General features: G+C 43.9%; 1 protein-coding gene across 1 annotated transcript in view; it reads right to left on the minus strand.

Moving 5' to 3' along the window:
- The window catches only part of TOMM40 (translocase of outer mitochondrial membrane 40), a 63,144-nt gene that overhangs the window by 8,509 nt on the left and 39,276 nt on the right, over positions 1–15,359 (minus strand). Inside the window, exons 6-7 of the mRNA XM_082274086.1 lie at positions 7,795–7,900; positions 5,438–5,560 (exon numbers count right to left, since the gene is read on the minus strand). Of these exons, the coding sequence (XP_082130212.1) occupies positions 5,438–5,560; positions 7,795–7,900 (229 nt within the window). The remainder of the gene's footprint in view (positions 1–5,437; positions 5,561–7,794; positions 7,901–15,359) is intronic.

Here is a 15,359-nt window from a genome sequence, read left to right on the forward strand (position 1 = left end):
AATATCAACCAAAAATCTAGGAAAAAACAGGATACAAATGCTATAAATTGAGTTGCAGTTCAGTGAGTAAAATAAGTATTTGATCCCCCAAGCAAAACGTGACTTAGTACTTGGTGGAGAGGCCCTTGTTGGCTAGTACAGAGGTAAGACCTTTCTTGTAGTTGGTGACCAGGTTTGAACACATCTCAGGAGGGATTTTGGTCCACTCTTCTTTACAGATCTTCTCTAAATCCTTAAAGCGAAGCTCCACTCAAAAGGGGAAGCTCTGCTTGTTTGCTTCCTCCCCCCTCCACTGCCACATTTGGCACCTTTCGGGGGGGGGGGGAGGAGCGGGTATGTGTTCGGCCCCCCTCCCTCTTACCCCCGCCGCCGGGCCATTCACGAAACAGCAGCGGGCTTTACGCATGCACAGCAGGGAACCGGTTGTGAAGCCGTAAGGCTTCACTGCTGGGTTCTCTTACATGAAATGGCAGCGCAGCACCCAAGAGCTGATTGAAAAATCAACTGGGGTGCCGAGATCGCGAGATCCCTGCACAGGTAAGCGTCTGAATATTAAAAATCAGCAGCTACAGTATTTTTAGCTGCTGACTTTAATTTTTTTTTTTTAGGTGGGGTGGGGGGGGGGGGCTAAAGAGCTCCTTTTTAGGGTTTCTTGGCTGTCACTTGGCAACTTGGAGTTTCAGCCCCTTCATACATTTTCTGTAGAATTACGGTCTGGAGACTAGCTGGGCCACTCCATGACCTTAATGTTCTTCTTCTTGAGCCACTCCTTTGTTGCCTTGGCGGTATGTTTTGGGTCACTGTGATACTGGAAGACCCATCTTCAGTGTTCTGACTAAGGGAAGAAGGTTCTCATCTAAAATTTTACAATACATGACCCCGTCCATTGGCCCCTAAATGCGACAAGGTCAGCCTGTACCCTTAGCAGAGAAACAGCCTCAAAGCATAATGTTTCCACCTCCGTGCTTGACTGTAGGGAAGGTGTTCTTATGGTCATAATTAGCATTTTTCTTCCTCCAAACACAGCGAGTGTCCCCCCCCTCCTCAAGAAGGCACATGTACAGGCTTGTTGGAAGTTTGCCAATGAACATCTAAATGATTCAGAGGATTGGGAGAAAGTGCTGTGGTCAGAGGAGACCAAAATTTAGCTCTTTGGCATGAACTCGACTCGCCATGTTTAGAGGAAGAAAAATGCAGACTATGACCCTCATGAAACTATGAGGATTTTTGGTTGATATTTTGCCTCTCTGTTTTAGGCTTTGCAGCCAGAGGGACCCTGCATCCAATAGTAAGTACCAATTAGCTTAATTAAGCCCCGGAAGATTTTACCCCCTTCCTGACCAGGGTTTTTTTTGAGATTCGGCACTGCGTGACTTTAACGGACAATTACACGGTTGTGCGACGCTGTACCTAAACGAATTTCACGTCCTTTTTTTCCCACAAACAGAGCTTTCTTTTGGTGGTATTTGATCACCTGTGCGATTTTTTGATCATGCGCTATAAACAAAAAAATAGCGACGATTTTGCAAAAATAACATTTTTCGCATTTTTTTTTATATGAAATTCCCCCCCCAAAAAAATGTAAAAAAAATCTAAATTTAACATTTTTGGGCAATTTGTTTTCTGCTACATATGCTTGGTAAAAAAAAAAAAAAAAAATCACAATAAGCGTATTTTGATTGGTTTGCGCAAAAGTTATTGCGTTTACAAACTAAGGGAAAGATTTTTGTCATTTTTGTTGGTTTTTTTTTTTTTTTTTAACGAGTAATGGCGACGATCTGCAATTTTTTTGGCGGGACTGAGACATTGCGGCGGAAGAATCGGACCCTTGACTGACATTTTTGACACTTTTGGGGGTACCAGTGACATTACTACAGTAATCAGTGCTATAAATTTGCACTGTTACTGTAAAAATGACACTGGCAGGGAAGGGGTTAACTTTATTGGGGAAGGAGGGGTTAAGTATGTCCCTAGGGGCGTGTTTCTAACTGTGATTGGACATAGCTACTGGTGTAAGAACAGAGATCAACTGTCCTACATAGTAGAACCGTGTGATCTCCATTTTTCCACAGGTAAGAATGACAGGCGGCTTTGTTTACATTAGCCGCCTGCCTTTCTCCCTTCACGGCGAACTTTCGCGAGTGACACACGCACTGACTTGTTAGGGAACGAGCCTCCGCGGGCGTGCTCTCGCCCGCTATTGGCTCACAAGCTAGTGACAGGCTAGTGACGTACCCATACGTCACTTTGCCTGGCCGGGGCTGACCGCCGCAGTATATGTACTTGCGGTGGTCGGCAACAGGTTAAGAACTACCAGTCAGCCTTAGGGCTTCACTCTCGAGAGTTAACCATGCATCAAACCTTTGCATTTAACTAGAATTAAACATCACATCATTGGTTAGGTTTCCCCGTTCTCCTCCAAAGCCAGCCACAGACTTTACAATATGATCTTGGAATATATATATATATATATATATATATACACACACACACACACACACACACACATATATACACACACACACATACATATATATATATATATATATATATATATATATATATATATATATATATATATATATATATATATATATATATATACACATACATACATACACACACACACACATATTATATATACATACATACATACATACATACATACATACACACACACACACACACACACACACACACACACACACACACACACATACACATATATATATATATATATATATATATATATACACATATATATATACATATATATATATATATACATATATATATATATATACATATATATATATATATATATATATATATATATATATATATATATATATATATATATATATATATATATATATATATATATATATATATATATACATATATACATACACACATACACACACACAGTTTGAATGTAGTAGAATGGCCTTCTTTATTTAAAATAAATTTAAATTTATTCAACCAGACTGCAATGTGTCATGCGGGCAGACTTTTTACTACAGATGAGACATACAATGTCTCTTCTGTAATAAAATAAACCCTACAGATTGATTTTCAACGTGAAAATAGCACCTTCAACCACCAGAAATGTGATGTGACCTCCACCAAAGCTACAAATGCCTGCTTACCCGATTAGCTGGACCTCTTATGAAGGGGTCAGTAGCGCTTTTGACTTAAACCCAGCCAGGGCCTTGTTTCTCTAAAGAGAATGAACAATAGCGAATACAGTCTCCCTTAGAACCCATACAAAAAATGGTCGAACTTCAAAGTATCTCATGCAGTGACACTCCCCGAAAACAGATTAGAAAACTCGTCATAGTGTAAAACCTTTATAAACTTTAATCACAAAATAAAAGGTTGCACTTAGAGTTGTGCGGCATATAACTGCATAAAAACAGCAGAGCTAGCCGGCTAGTACACACTCGCACGTCCTTCCGGGATCATGCTATTGCGGGGACGTCAGCTAATGTGACAGATGTGGTTTTTAACCACTTTACCGCTGCTCACTGAGCTGCTACTGCGGCAAAGTGGTTCGATAACGTCTGACGACGTAGACCTACATCGCCAGACATTCCCCTCTCTCGGCGGCGCGCGCGCGCCCCCGGAGGCTCGCTCCCACTGTATTCAGGCACAGCGGGAGTCGGGCCAGGGGAGTATCGTTAGGGAATCGAGTGTGGAGATCCGCCCGCTTGTTTAAACAAAAAAAAAAAAACGCAGATCACCGCCATTACTCGTTAAAAAAAAAAATGACAGAAATCTTTCCCTTAGTTTGTAAACGCAATAACTTTTGCGCAAACCATTTAAAATACGCTTATTGCAATTTTTTTAACCAAAAATATGTAGCAGAAACAAATTGGCCTAAAATGATTAAAAAAAATTGATATTTACATTTTTTGGGGAGGGAATTTCATATGAAAAAAATTTGAAAAATATTGTTATTTTTTTCAAAATTGTCGCTTTTTTTTGTTTATCGCGCAAAAAGTAAAAAAATCGCACAGGTGATCAAATACCACCAAAAGAAAGCTCTGTTTGTGGGGAAAAAAAAAGACGTAATTTCGTTTGGGTACGGCGTTGCATGACCGCGCAATTGTCAGTTAAAGTCACACAGTGCCGAATCGCAAAAAGTGGCCTGGACGTAAGACAGCAAAATCCTCCGGTGGTAAAGTGGTTAAGGGAGACCGTATTCCGTATATCATTCATTCTCTTTGGAGAAACAAGGCCCTGGCTGGGTTTAAGTCAAACGTCACCTCAAATATTTTATTTGTTTGTTGGTCCTGTCTTTCTAGGTGGCGTTGTTTCTGAGAAAAGTAGTCGACCACGTGCCCCCGGTCCAACCATGCATCTAGCAAGGAGACAAATATATTAGCAGGGATTGACAGTGCTTGTCTCAGGCACCAGGCGTTTCCCCAAGACAAGTCATGTCACTAGGATTGCGGGGGGCATGTCACAACCTGTTTCACCTCTTCCGATTTTTCAAGAAGTGACAAGATCACGCTTCTGTGGTCAGTTTGTGTCCATAGGCTTGCTATACAGAGATAGAGGATGGCATGCATCAGCATGGTTGGCTTTCCTGCCATGCCCCCCTGCCCAGCCCTGCCTTGTTGATTGACAGGGGCTCCAGCTGAAGCATTGCCATCAAATCGCAGCTGCAGCAGGCATGGCCTTTCGGTACAGAGCAAATGCAGATAGGGAAGTTAGGCAGGCTACACTTTTTTTTAAATCGACTTGAACCCCCCCCCCCCCCCCCACCCCCCCAAAAAAAAGACTATTTCCTCATCTAGACGCTCAATGCGCAGCGGGATGCCCCCCCCCACACTGAGCGGAGGGAACAGGGGAAACCTCCTGCTGCGCTATTGTAGTCTGACAGTAAGGAACCTTTTCCACCTTCAGAATACATTAATCAGTGCTGCCGGCTATAGTTGGCGCCACTGATTGACTTCTGTACAACCACTCTGTCAGGTTTTCCCGATCAATCAGTAGACCAACTTCTGCACAACCACTGTCCCCATACATGGATGGAAATTCAGCTGGTCCCTGCTAAACTGGTCAAATGTCTATCCATGTATGGCTGGCTTTAGTTCCCTGCCTGTGTGTGACATAATCAAATTCCTGCTCCCTTCTATCCAGAAGTGGACTTGCAAATTAATGGTGTGGTCATGTGCACAACCAGTAAAACATGAAGAAAGGTAAAAAGAATAAAATTTTTGTCCAAAAGGCAAATTGCTAATGTATTCCCCACATTATATGTGCTTATTTACCATGTGCCTTAACAGTTGTGTGTTTACATAGATTTTAATATAAAGATTTCAAGAAATTATGCTAGTAATTACACACACACACTTTTCTTTACAGAAGAATACAACGGATGTGCATAGAAAAATAAATAATGCATACATATTGTATATGGAATTATTACCTGTATATCTTCCTGCTAATGACATCACTGTCCCCTCCTCCCCAGGACGCCGATGATATACAAGTTCTCCTCCCAATGCTAGATTAGATGTGATGCTCTGCAGATAGTGTGCAACCACAATACCTAGAGACAAAACATATTCATTTGCTTATGGATTGCTGAAACACTTGAAATTGTACATTAACACAGTGAGTAATGTTATGGAAGGAAATGAACATTCACGCACAATTTATTTGATACTATTTGATGCGTATAAGACGTTATCCTATGAAAAGATTTTTGCTGTGCGCCGATCATGCATGCGTTTACTGATAACATTTAATAAATCTTATGGCCACTGACATCCAGCGGCCTTTCAAATCTTGTACAGTATAAAAGTAATTTTCTTTTTTCTAATAATTTGTTATTCTTAGTGATACTGCAGAAAATAAAATCTTAAAGCTTAACTCCAGTCAAAAAAATAGGACATGAATATTAGCCCATTGAAAGATAAGATAAAACCAGCTTTTGCTGCAATATTATCTTCCTTTCAGAGATTTCCTCTGTACTTTTTCTGCCACTAGATGTTCACTGTCTAATGGTCAGTATTATTAAACCCACTTCCTGAGGCCATGTTGTTTTGTACCTGCCCCCAGCTTGTGAGGGGACAGTGAAAGGGGAAGCAGCATAGTAATGAGTCCCTCTATGTGTTATGATCCTATCAGCATGTGTGACGGTACTCACCGTCACAGGGAGTGAAAGACAGATACTTAATGGACACTGAAAATATGGTTTGCAATACTTCAAATGGGTTATGTGTTTACACTTATGATAATGTGTATTGTACTTTAATGTCAGAGACAGACAATCTGTCACTGGCAGTCTTTTCCTAATATTTGTGTACTGAGGTGCGACGTGTATTCCGTTAAGCCTGTCTGTCCCATTGTTAATTGTTAATGAACTCACATATGGTTTCTGTCCAGATGGCTAGATAATTAGTTCAGGTTAATTCTATTTCTGTATACAATGTCATCTGCATATGCTGGTGTAATCAGACGGCCCCTGACTTGATGGGGTAGTCTGATCAGGAGGGGGATGTCCATGCTGTATATAAATTCTGTGTAACTGTTCAATGAACGAGAATATTCCAGTACACGCTAAGTTGTCGGCTAGCTTTGTATGGGTGCGGCTGGAATATTTGATATCTATGCTTAAGACTGAAGGAAGCTGTATACTGACGGAAGTTCACAAGTGTGGGTGTCGGTTCCGTTACAGCATGCTTTTAGCACACAGCACACACTGGCACCTTGCACAGCTTCTTCATCTCTATTTCCACACTTCAAGAGGCGGATACAAGGTCAAATGTAGGTACTTACACTTCTTGCCTTTTAAAAAATACATTTAGTGATGTAATGAAGTGTATCTTTAGATACAACTTTTTTTTGTCTTTGATAGAGTGGAGAAATTTGTCAAGGTCTGCATCCCCCACTAGGTAGATATATCCTCTTATTTGTACTAGTGACCAAGATAGAAAAATCCAAAAAATGTTAAAGCTGTCCCTAGAACAAGAGGTTTTGGGACATTGACAACTGCCTAAGAAGGGAACTTCACTCTCTTTGGGAGATTCAGCTAACTTTGTTGCAGCTCTGTGACAGAAAGTGAACGAAAATCCTACCCTCCCAAAAAAAAAACAAACAAACAACAAACACCTTATAGTGGATTTAAAGCAGGGTAGTATAGTCATTTTGTTGACTTTTACTTACAGGTAAGCCCTACAAGGCTTACCTGTAGGTACAATTAATATCTCCTAAACCTGCACGGTTTAGGAGATATTTGCACTACATGCAGAGTTCCTTGCCGGGAAGTTGCCGGAAAGTTAATCCCCTGCGCGCATGCGTGGGAGTGAAGTCATCGTGGCTCCGGCCACTCACAGCGCCGGAGCCGCCGAACCCGGAAGAGAGACGCCGAGGGATCATGTCTGCTGTGTAGAGAGAGAAAGCCGACAGTGGTTGTAAAGTGCCTGGGAAGGGACGTCTCCCTTAGAGTTACTTTGGGGCTTCCATTGTTGGCGGCCTCTCTTGCACAGTCCCACACACTGAAGCCGCCGCTGACATCTCAGCGTGGGACCGGCTACAGAATAGGCAAGTTTAGCGATCTCTCCTTTGCGGGGTTAAATAGATTAGGTTTAGAATGTGGCTGAGAGAAGTTTAGCGTTAGGTTTTGGCTGAATTTCCACTTTAAGGAGGTAATAAAAACAACATAACTGAGCATAAGAAATATAAATATAGAACTTTATTGGTTTTGCCAAAGATCAGCTTTAAAAGTGAGCAGAACACTTTGCTCTCAGTAGAATTTATTGATATTAATATTCTCCTTACCAGATCCCACTAGTACATCTGGGTTGCCCAATGTGACAGCGGCTGTGAAGTCTTGTCCTCTGTATTCTGTGTCTACTTGCCAATTCACAAACTTGGACTGCTGGGTCTGAGAAAGGAAGATGCAGAAACGGTAAGGATCGTTGATAAAAGTAGGTACCGCTCTCTAATGTGGTTTGTGATTATCAACTGCTCTGAAAACCTTTGGTGCTCTATAAAGAAGAACTCTTTACCATTTTATACCTTCAAAAAGGCATATCATTTTTAGATACTCAAATTACACAAAATCTGGCATTACAGAGGCAATCGGGTTTGGAATGAGTGTGGCACATAATAGGTGAGGAAGGAAGCGCATGGCATTGAGAGAGTTCCGGCAGATGTTTACTAGCATTCCAAAGAGCTACACAGAGGATATACTGTGACATCACAAGAGCACGTGCATGTCTTCACTTATCATCCAGCAGATAAAAATAGTTCCTTTTCATGTATTTAAATAGTGTATTTAGTGATTTGACATGGGTAGATCTTCAAAAGAATAAAAAGGTTTAGGAGTGTGTCCATGGGAATGTTTGACTATGTTTCCAGAAGCGCATTTGTGAGGTCAGGCACTGATGTTGGGCGAGAAGGCGTGACTTGCAGTCTCCACTCTAATTCATCACAAAGGTGTTCTATCGGGTTGAGGTCAGGACCAGTCAAGTTCCTCCACCCCAAACTCGCTCATCCATGTCTTTATGAACCTTGCTTTGTGCACTGGCCCGCAGTCATGTTGGAACAGAAAGGGGTCATCCCCAAACTGTTCCCACAAAGTTGGGAGCATGAAATTGTCCAAAATGTCTTGATAACCTGATGCCTTAATGGCTCCCTTCACTTGAACTAGGGGGCCAAGCCCAACCCACGAAAAACAACCCCACACCATAATCCCCCCTCTACCAAATAATTTGGGACCAGTGCACAAAGCCAAGTCCATAAAGACATGGATGAGCGAGTTTGGGGTGGAGGAACTAGACTGGCTTGCACAGAGTACTGACCTCAACCCAACAGAATACCTTTGGGATGAATTAGAGCAGAAAATCCAACACCTTCTTGTCCAACATCAGCACCTGGCCTCACAAATGGGTTTCTGGAAGAAATGGTCAAATATTCCCATAGACACATTCCTAAACCTTGTGGACAGCCTTCCCAGAAGAGATGAAGCGGTTATAGCTGTAAAAAGGTGGGCCAACTCAATATTGAACCCTGCAGGCTAAGACTGGGATACCCTTGATGTTCATGTGCATGTAAAGGCAGGTGCCCCAATACTTTTGACAATATAGTGTAGGATAGCTGATTAATTCACCAAAGAAGGCTAATTTCACCTAAAGTGCATATCCTCCTAAATCTGTACTCAATGACTTCTAATATTATTCAGGGACTCCAAGAGCAAAAAATGTGCTATTTAGTTAGTAAATATGCATACAAACTAGAGCTGCACGATTCTGGCCAAAATGAGAATCACGATTTTTTAGCTTGGAATAAAGATCACGATTCTCTGTGTAACAAAAAAAAAAATTGGGATAACTTTACTGTTACCGTTTTTTTTTTTTTATTCATTAAAGTCTATTGCGTTTGAAAGACTGCTGCGCAAATACAGTGTGACATAAAATATTACAACAATCGCCATTTTATTCTGTAGGGTCTCTGCTAAAAAAATATATAAAATGTTTGGGGATTCTAAGTACTTTTCTAGCAAAAAAAAACTGATTTTAACTTGCAAGCAACAAATGTCAGAAAAAGATCCAGTCTTTAAGAGGTTAAACTTCCTTTCTCCCTGGCAGAGGGAAGGAAAAGATACAATGTAATCATTTTTGTTTATAGTTACTGGGAGACTTTGCTGATAGCCATTTGCAAGGAGGCTTTTTTTTTTTTTTCCACAGCTGTTCTCTCTGCTATGCAAAGAATCGAGCATATTTCAGGTTTAGATCGTCAGGAGGGGTGAATCGAGATCGCGATTTTCATACGATTAATCGTGCAGCTCTAATACAAACTACTAAATCCACTTGCTGCAGCCATTAGTAGGACAATCACTCATCACTTAAACTCCATTACAATGCATGCAAAGCTCTCTTCTGGCTGCATTGAAGAGAACCTTGATTCAACCCTCCAGTGTCCACTGAAACATTCAATTGTACTGCTTTGGAGTCCAGAAGCGCACCACTGTGCTTTGTAAGAGTGCATTTTGTTTCTGTATTTTTTGAGCAATACTGCTGCTTTTTAAATGAACCCTTCAGTCTTGCAGTCAAAGTTAAAGGATACAGTGCACAGCATAAAAGAGTACACCCCTTCTGAAAAACTGAGTTTTATAGAACATTTGTTTAGCTCATTACATGAAAGTTTAATAATATAACTTTAGATTACAAAATCTTCAGTTTTACTCAATCAATTAATGCAAACACGAATATACCCCACAAAAAAACAACTACATCTGGTATTTTGTATAACCTCCATGATTTGTAAGGACAGCACCAAGTCTAAGCATGGAATGAACAAGGTGGCGACATATTGCAACATCTATCTTTTCCCATTCTTCAAGAAAAACCTCTTTTAGAGCTTGGATCCTGGATGGAGAGTGATGCTCGCCTCTTCAGAGTTCCCCATAGGTGTTCAATTGGGTTCAGATTCTACTTGGCCACTGAATCCCTTTCCACCCTGTTCTTCAGAAATGCAACAGTGGGGCCTTGGATGTGTGTTTTGGATCACTGTCATGTTGGAAAAGTGCACAACGACCAATGGCACAGAGTGATGGTAGCATCTTCTTTTTCAATATAGAGCAGTACATCTGTGAATTCATAATACCATCAATAAAATGCAGCTCCCTGACACCAGCAGCACTCATGCAGCCCCACAGGAGGACACTGCCACCACCATGTTTCACTGTAGGCCCCATTTTCTTTGTACTCCTCACCTTGGTAATGCCATTTGAGGCCATCAGTTCCAAAAACATTTATCTTGGTTTTATAACTCCAGGGTACAGAGTCCCAATAGTCTTTTTCAACATGGGCCTTGGCAACTCTAGGCAGGCTTTTTTTGTGCATGGGATTTAAGAGAGACTTCCTTAATGGACGACACCCATGCATGCCCTTCCTCTGTAGTGTACATCGTATTATGTCACGGGAAACAATCACCCCAGTTTGGCTTTCTACACCTTGTAAAGCTGCGTCACTGAGGCCTGGTAACGGAAGGCTCAAGAAGCACTGACTGCCTGAGTAGAGTGCGCCATGACAGGGAAAAGAGGAACCTGACCCTTGATGGAATATTCCCGAGTTAACATCTATCTGATCCATCTGTAAATGGTCGCAGAAGCAGCAGATAGTCCTTTCTGAGGCCCATGCTTGAGCACAAATAGTGAATCTGACTGTAGCTGCCAGGTACACCCAAACCACACCCGTACGCCCGAACCACATCCAGGGCCTTCAACGCCACTTCTCTAGGATGTTATGGCCTGGGACACAGGGAAGGCAACACAATGTCTTCATTCAAATTGAAAACAGACAACCTTTGGAAGGAACGAAGGACAGGTGCGAAAAACCTCCTTATTTCTGTGGACCCCCAAGTAGGGTGAACGACAAGATAATGCCGCCAATTCAAACACCCTGCACGCAGAGGTGATTGCCACCAAAAAGGCCACCTTCTGGGACAGCGTAAGCAGAGGAATCTCCTGACGATTTTCAAAGAGAGGCTTCTGGAGAACTGAGAGCACCAAGTTGGGATCCCAAAGTGGTAACGGAGACTGCACTGGAAAAGCCAAAGTGTCAAATCCCCTGCAGAAAGGTACGCACCAGTGAGTGTGTGGCCAAAGGTCGTTGAAAGAAGACCGCCAAGGCGGACACCTGGCCCTTGATGGTACTCAAAGCCAATTTCTGCTCAACCCCCCAATGAAGGAAGGTCAAGACCCCAGCAACTGAGAAAGAGCGAGGGTGAACCCCAAGATAATCGCACCACGAAACGTACGTTTTCCACGTACGATAGTAGATCTTCCTAGAGGTAGACTTCCTGGCTTTCAACAGCGCTGCAATCACCGACTCAGACAAACCTCTATCCTTCAGTACCTGGCTTTCAACAGCCAAGCCGTCAAAGCCAGCGACTGTAAGGCAGAATAGAAGATCGGCCCTTGGGACAGCAGATCCTCTTTGAGAGACAGTCTCCAAAGGATGTCGGTGACCAGCAGCACCAGGTTGGCGTACCAAGCCCGGCGAGGCCAGTCCAGATCCACTAAAATGACCGGAATCTCTTCTGCCTCCATCCTGCGCAAGAGTCTCGGCAGAAGGTGTAAATCAGACGATACTGGCCCCACGGGGCCACCAGCGCTTCTGTGGCGTCTGCCAGAGGATCCCGTGACCGTGCAGAAGAAGGGACATTCATCTGTAGTTTGGACTGAGCAGAGCTCTGGCAAAGGACACCTCCCCACCTGAACATACTGGCACCTGTGATGACCACCGTCCAATAAAAGGGGAGAAAGGATTTGCAATGGTGAAGAGCAAAGCCACCAGATCAGGGACCCTTTTATGTCCCGGCTCAGCCGCATCCAATTGCCCAGAGACTTCGGACGCTTGTCCCATTCGGCCAAGATCTCCCTTCGCAAGGACCTTGTATGGAGCTGTGCAAACAGGACCGCCTCAAAAAGGTAGAAACCATCAGGCCCAGCACTCGCATGCAAGTTCAGAGGGATGACCACCTGCTGGATAGCAGACGATGAATTGCAGCTTGCAGTTTTTGGAGTTTTCTAGAGGAAGGAACACTCTGGCTAGAGCGGAGTCCAGGGTCAGACCCAGATAGTGCAGCTTTGTGGTAGGAACCAAAGCAGACTTCTGATAATTCAGAACCCACTTGAATCCCTCAGAGAGTCTGTATTTTGATAGCCACCAGAGCAACAGATGACTCCACAGGCAGAAGAAGGTTGTCCAAGTAGCCCAATACTAGGATCCCCTGCGAACGTAACAATGCTAGCACCGGGGCCAACACTTTTGTGAAGACCCGAGGAGTGGAGGTGAGACCAAAGTTTAATGCCACAAACTGATAATGCTCCTCTCCCACGGTAAAGTGGAGAAAGCGCTGGGGATTGACACATATTGGAATGTGTAGGTAAGCATGCTTGATGTCGATAGAGGCAAGGAAAACCACTGTGCAAATGGACTCCATTCTAAACTTCTGTACCCCCACAAAGCAATTTTGTGCCTTGAGGTCCAGGAGTGGATGCACCTTGCCCTCTTTCCTGGTGACTCTAAACAGGTTTGAATAAAACCCCTGAAAACATTCCGCGGTTGGAACCAGGACAATCACCCCTTGAAATACCAGGTCTTGCACCGCCCCAAGGAGAGCCTGTAAGTGGTCCGGGGATAGGTGCACGTTGGAAGTAAAGAACCTTTCCGGAGGGTAGGAACGAAACTCAATCTTGTAGCTGGACCGTATAACTTTGTGGACCCACTTGTCTTGCACCAAAGAAGTCCAGGGGTCTGGGAAACAGCGAACATGTTCCCCCCACCCCAGATACGGGTGAGGGTGCCCCTTCATGCTGAAGGAGCCTTGTCTGCGGGTCTGGAGAATCCCACTCTCAACTTGCCAGACCAAGGTCGCTTGGATCCTCCCAAGGAGGCTTTACAGGCTTTGATCCCTTGTCGGCTTACCCTGAGGGATGAAAAAAAACTTCTTGTGAGTAGAGAAGGATGGGCCATGTCTACGACGAGCATCCTTACTCTTACTAGCCTGCACAAGAAAGGTGCTCTTCCCCCCTGTGAGACTCTTCATAATATCATCCAGGATAGCTCCAAACAGACAATCTCCCTGAAAAGGGAGATCAGTTAAGGCTTTTTTTTTTTTTTTTTTTTTTTACGAGGGCCCCGCAGGCTCCAAGAGGGGGTTAGGTGGGGAGATGTGCTCCAAGGACTCCATAAGGAATCAAAGCAAAGTGCACAAAAAAAAAAAAGAAACACTGCCAGGGGACACCCCAATCCGCACTGGTAATACCACTAGTCACCAGGCACAAAGCACCCCCCGATCCTGCAGCAGAGAAAGGGAGAGAACCCTACCAGACTCACCCCCCCACCAGGCAGGCACCGTCAGCAGCAGGCTCCAAGCACTCCACATGCGGTGTTCAGGAGGAAAAGAAGGCCCAGCAGTCAGCACCAGAGGATAAGGATTGGGGCCCACCACCAAAATCACTGCCCGCAAGGCTCTACTGCAATGGCCACAATTGATTTCAATGCTGGACCAACGCAAAATGGCCGCTGCGGCTACACAGATATGGCCACCAGCCTATACAGAATAGGCTACAACAAAATGGCAACTCCACGAGGCTCCCAGGAGGGGACACTGGAGCCCAGGTCTGTACATACCAGGAAGGAGGGGAGTGAGGCAGGAGACCCCCACCAGGTACCTCCCCCCCCACAGCGGATCACAGCGGCGTATCACCCCCCCCCCAATCGTCATTACTGCACCGTGCCCCTTCCCCAGGATGTAGCCTAGGCCATCCTACTGCCCCCAGTATAGGTGGGGGGGGGGGGGGAGAGGTTAAAAACCCCATAGGACCCTAAAACAAGGAGAAGGGGGTGTCTTTAACAGGAAGGAAGGGAACATGGGGGGGTCCTGTCTGGTGGGGCTATGTCGCGGCCGACCTAACGCGGAGCTGAGGTCTGCACACGCTCGCTAGCCAGACTGGGGTGACTGCTGGATCTAGATCAGGGATCCTCAAACTATGGCCCTCCAGCTGTTGCGAACTACACATCCCATGAGGCATTGTAAAACTCTGACATTCACAGCGATGACTAGGCATGATGGGAATTGTAGTTCCTTAACAACTGGAGGGCCATAGTTTGAAGACACCTGATCTAGATTATCCAACCCGTTGCCCAGTCCAGCAGTTGATTGTAGATCTCACAAGAAAAAAAACAGGAGAAAAATCTATTCTAAAAAGAAAAAGATTGCCAGGACCAGAGATCCCAGCAAGGAACTAGGTCCTTACTCCTGACTAGGCAGAATAAAAACGGAGTACCTATAGCAGAGGGGGGGGTAGTCGTAGTCAAGTTCTTTTTCTACCTAGTGTCCTATTCCTGAAGGGGGCAGTGTAACCCAATGGTCAAGAAGATCAGGAGATGTGTCTGTCAATGAACGAAAGAGAAAGTGAGTTTCAGTGGCTGAATGAAAGAGATGCCGTACTCTAGCCCCATTGTGCTTGGCTCTCTGCCAACTTTGGGAGCCTGAAGCCAGCAGACTACTATTAAATGAATGGAAGTTTGAAGAAGAAAGAAAAAGCGGGAAAGAAAGCGTGGTCATGTAATCTGTCAAAGTCACATGAGCAGCTCTTCACCAATCATGGAGCTATGTCTATTGTGTTAATCCAAAATATTGTATGTGTAAGAATTGTGCTAAATTGCTAGTATTGCCATTGGAGGGTTCTAATCCCTAAGTAGAACAATTCAAAGGCAAGAATATATATATGTAAAGGGACTATGAATACCCCTCCAATGGACAAATGTACACAATGAAATATGTTAAAACATTTACAGACAGTGCATCCGAAAAGTATTCACAGTGCA

This window comes from Pelophylax lessonae (genome assembly GCF_965119305.1).
Source record: "Pelophylax lessonae genome assembly, chromosome: 12".
NCBI classification, from domain to species: domain Eukaryota; kingdom Metazoa; phylum Chordata; class Amphibia; order Anura; family Ranidae; genus Pelophylax; species Pelophylax lessonae.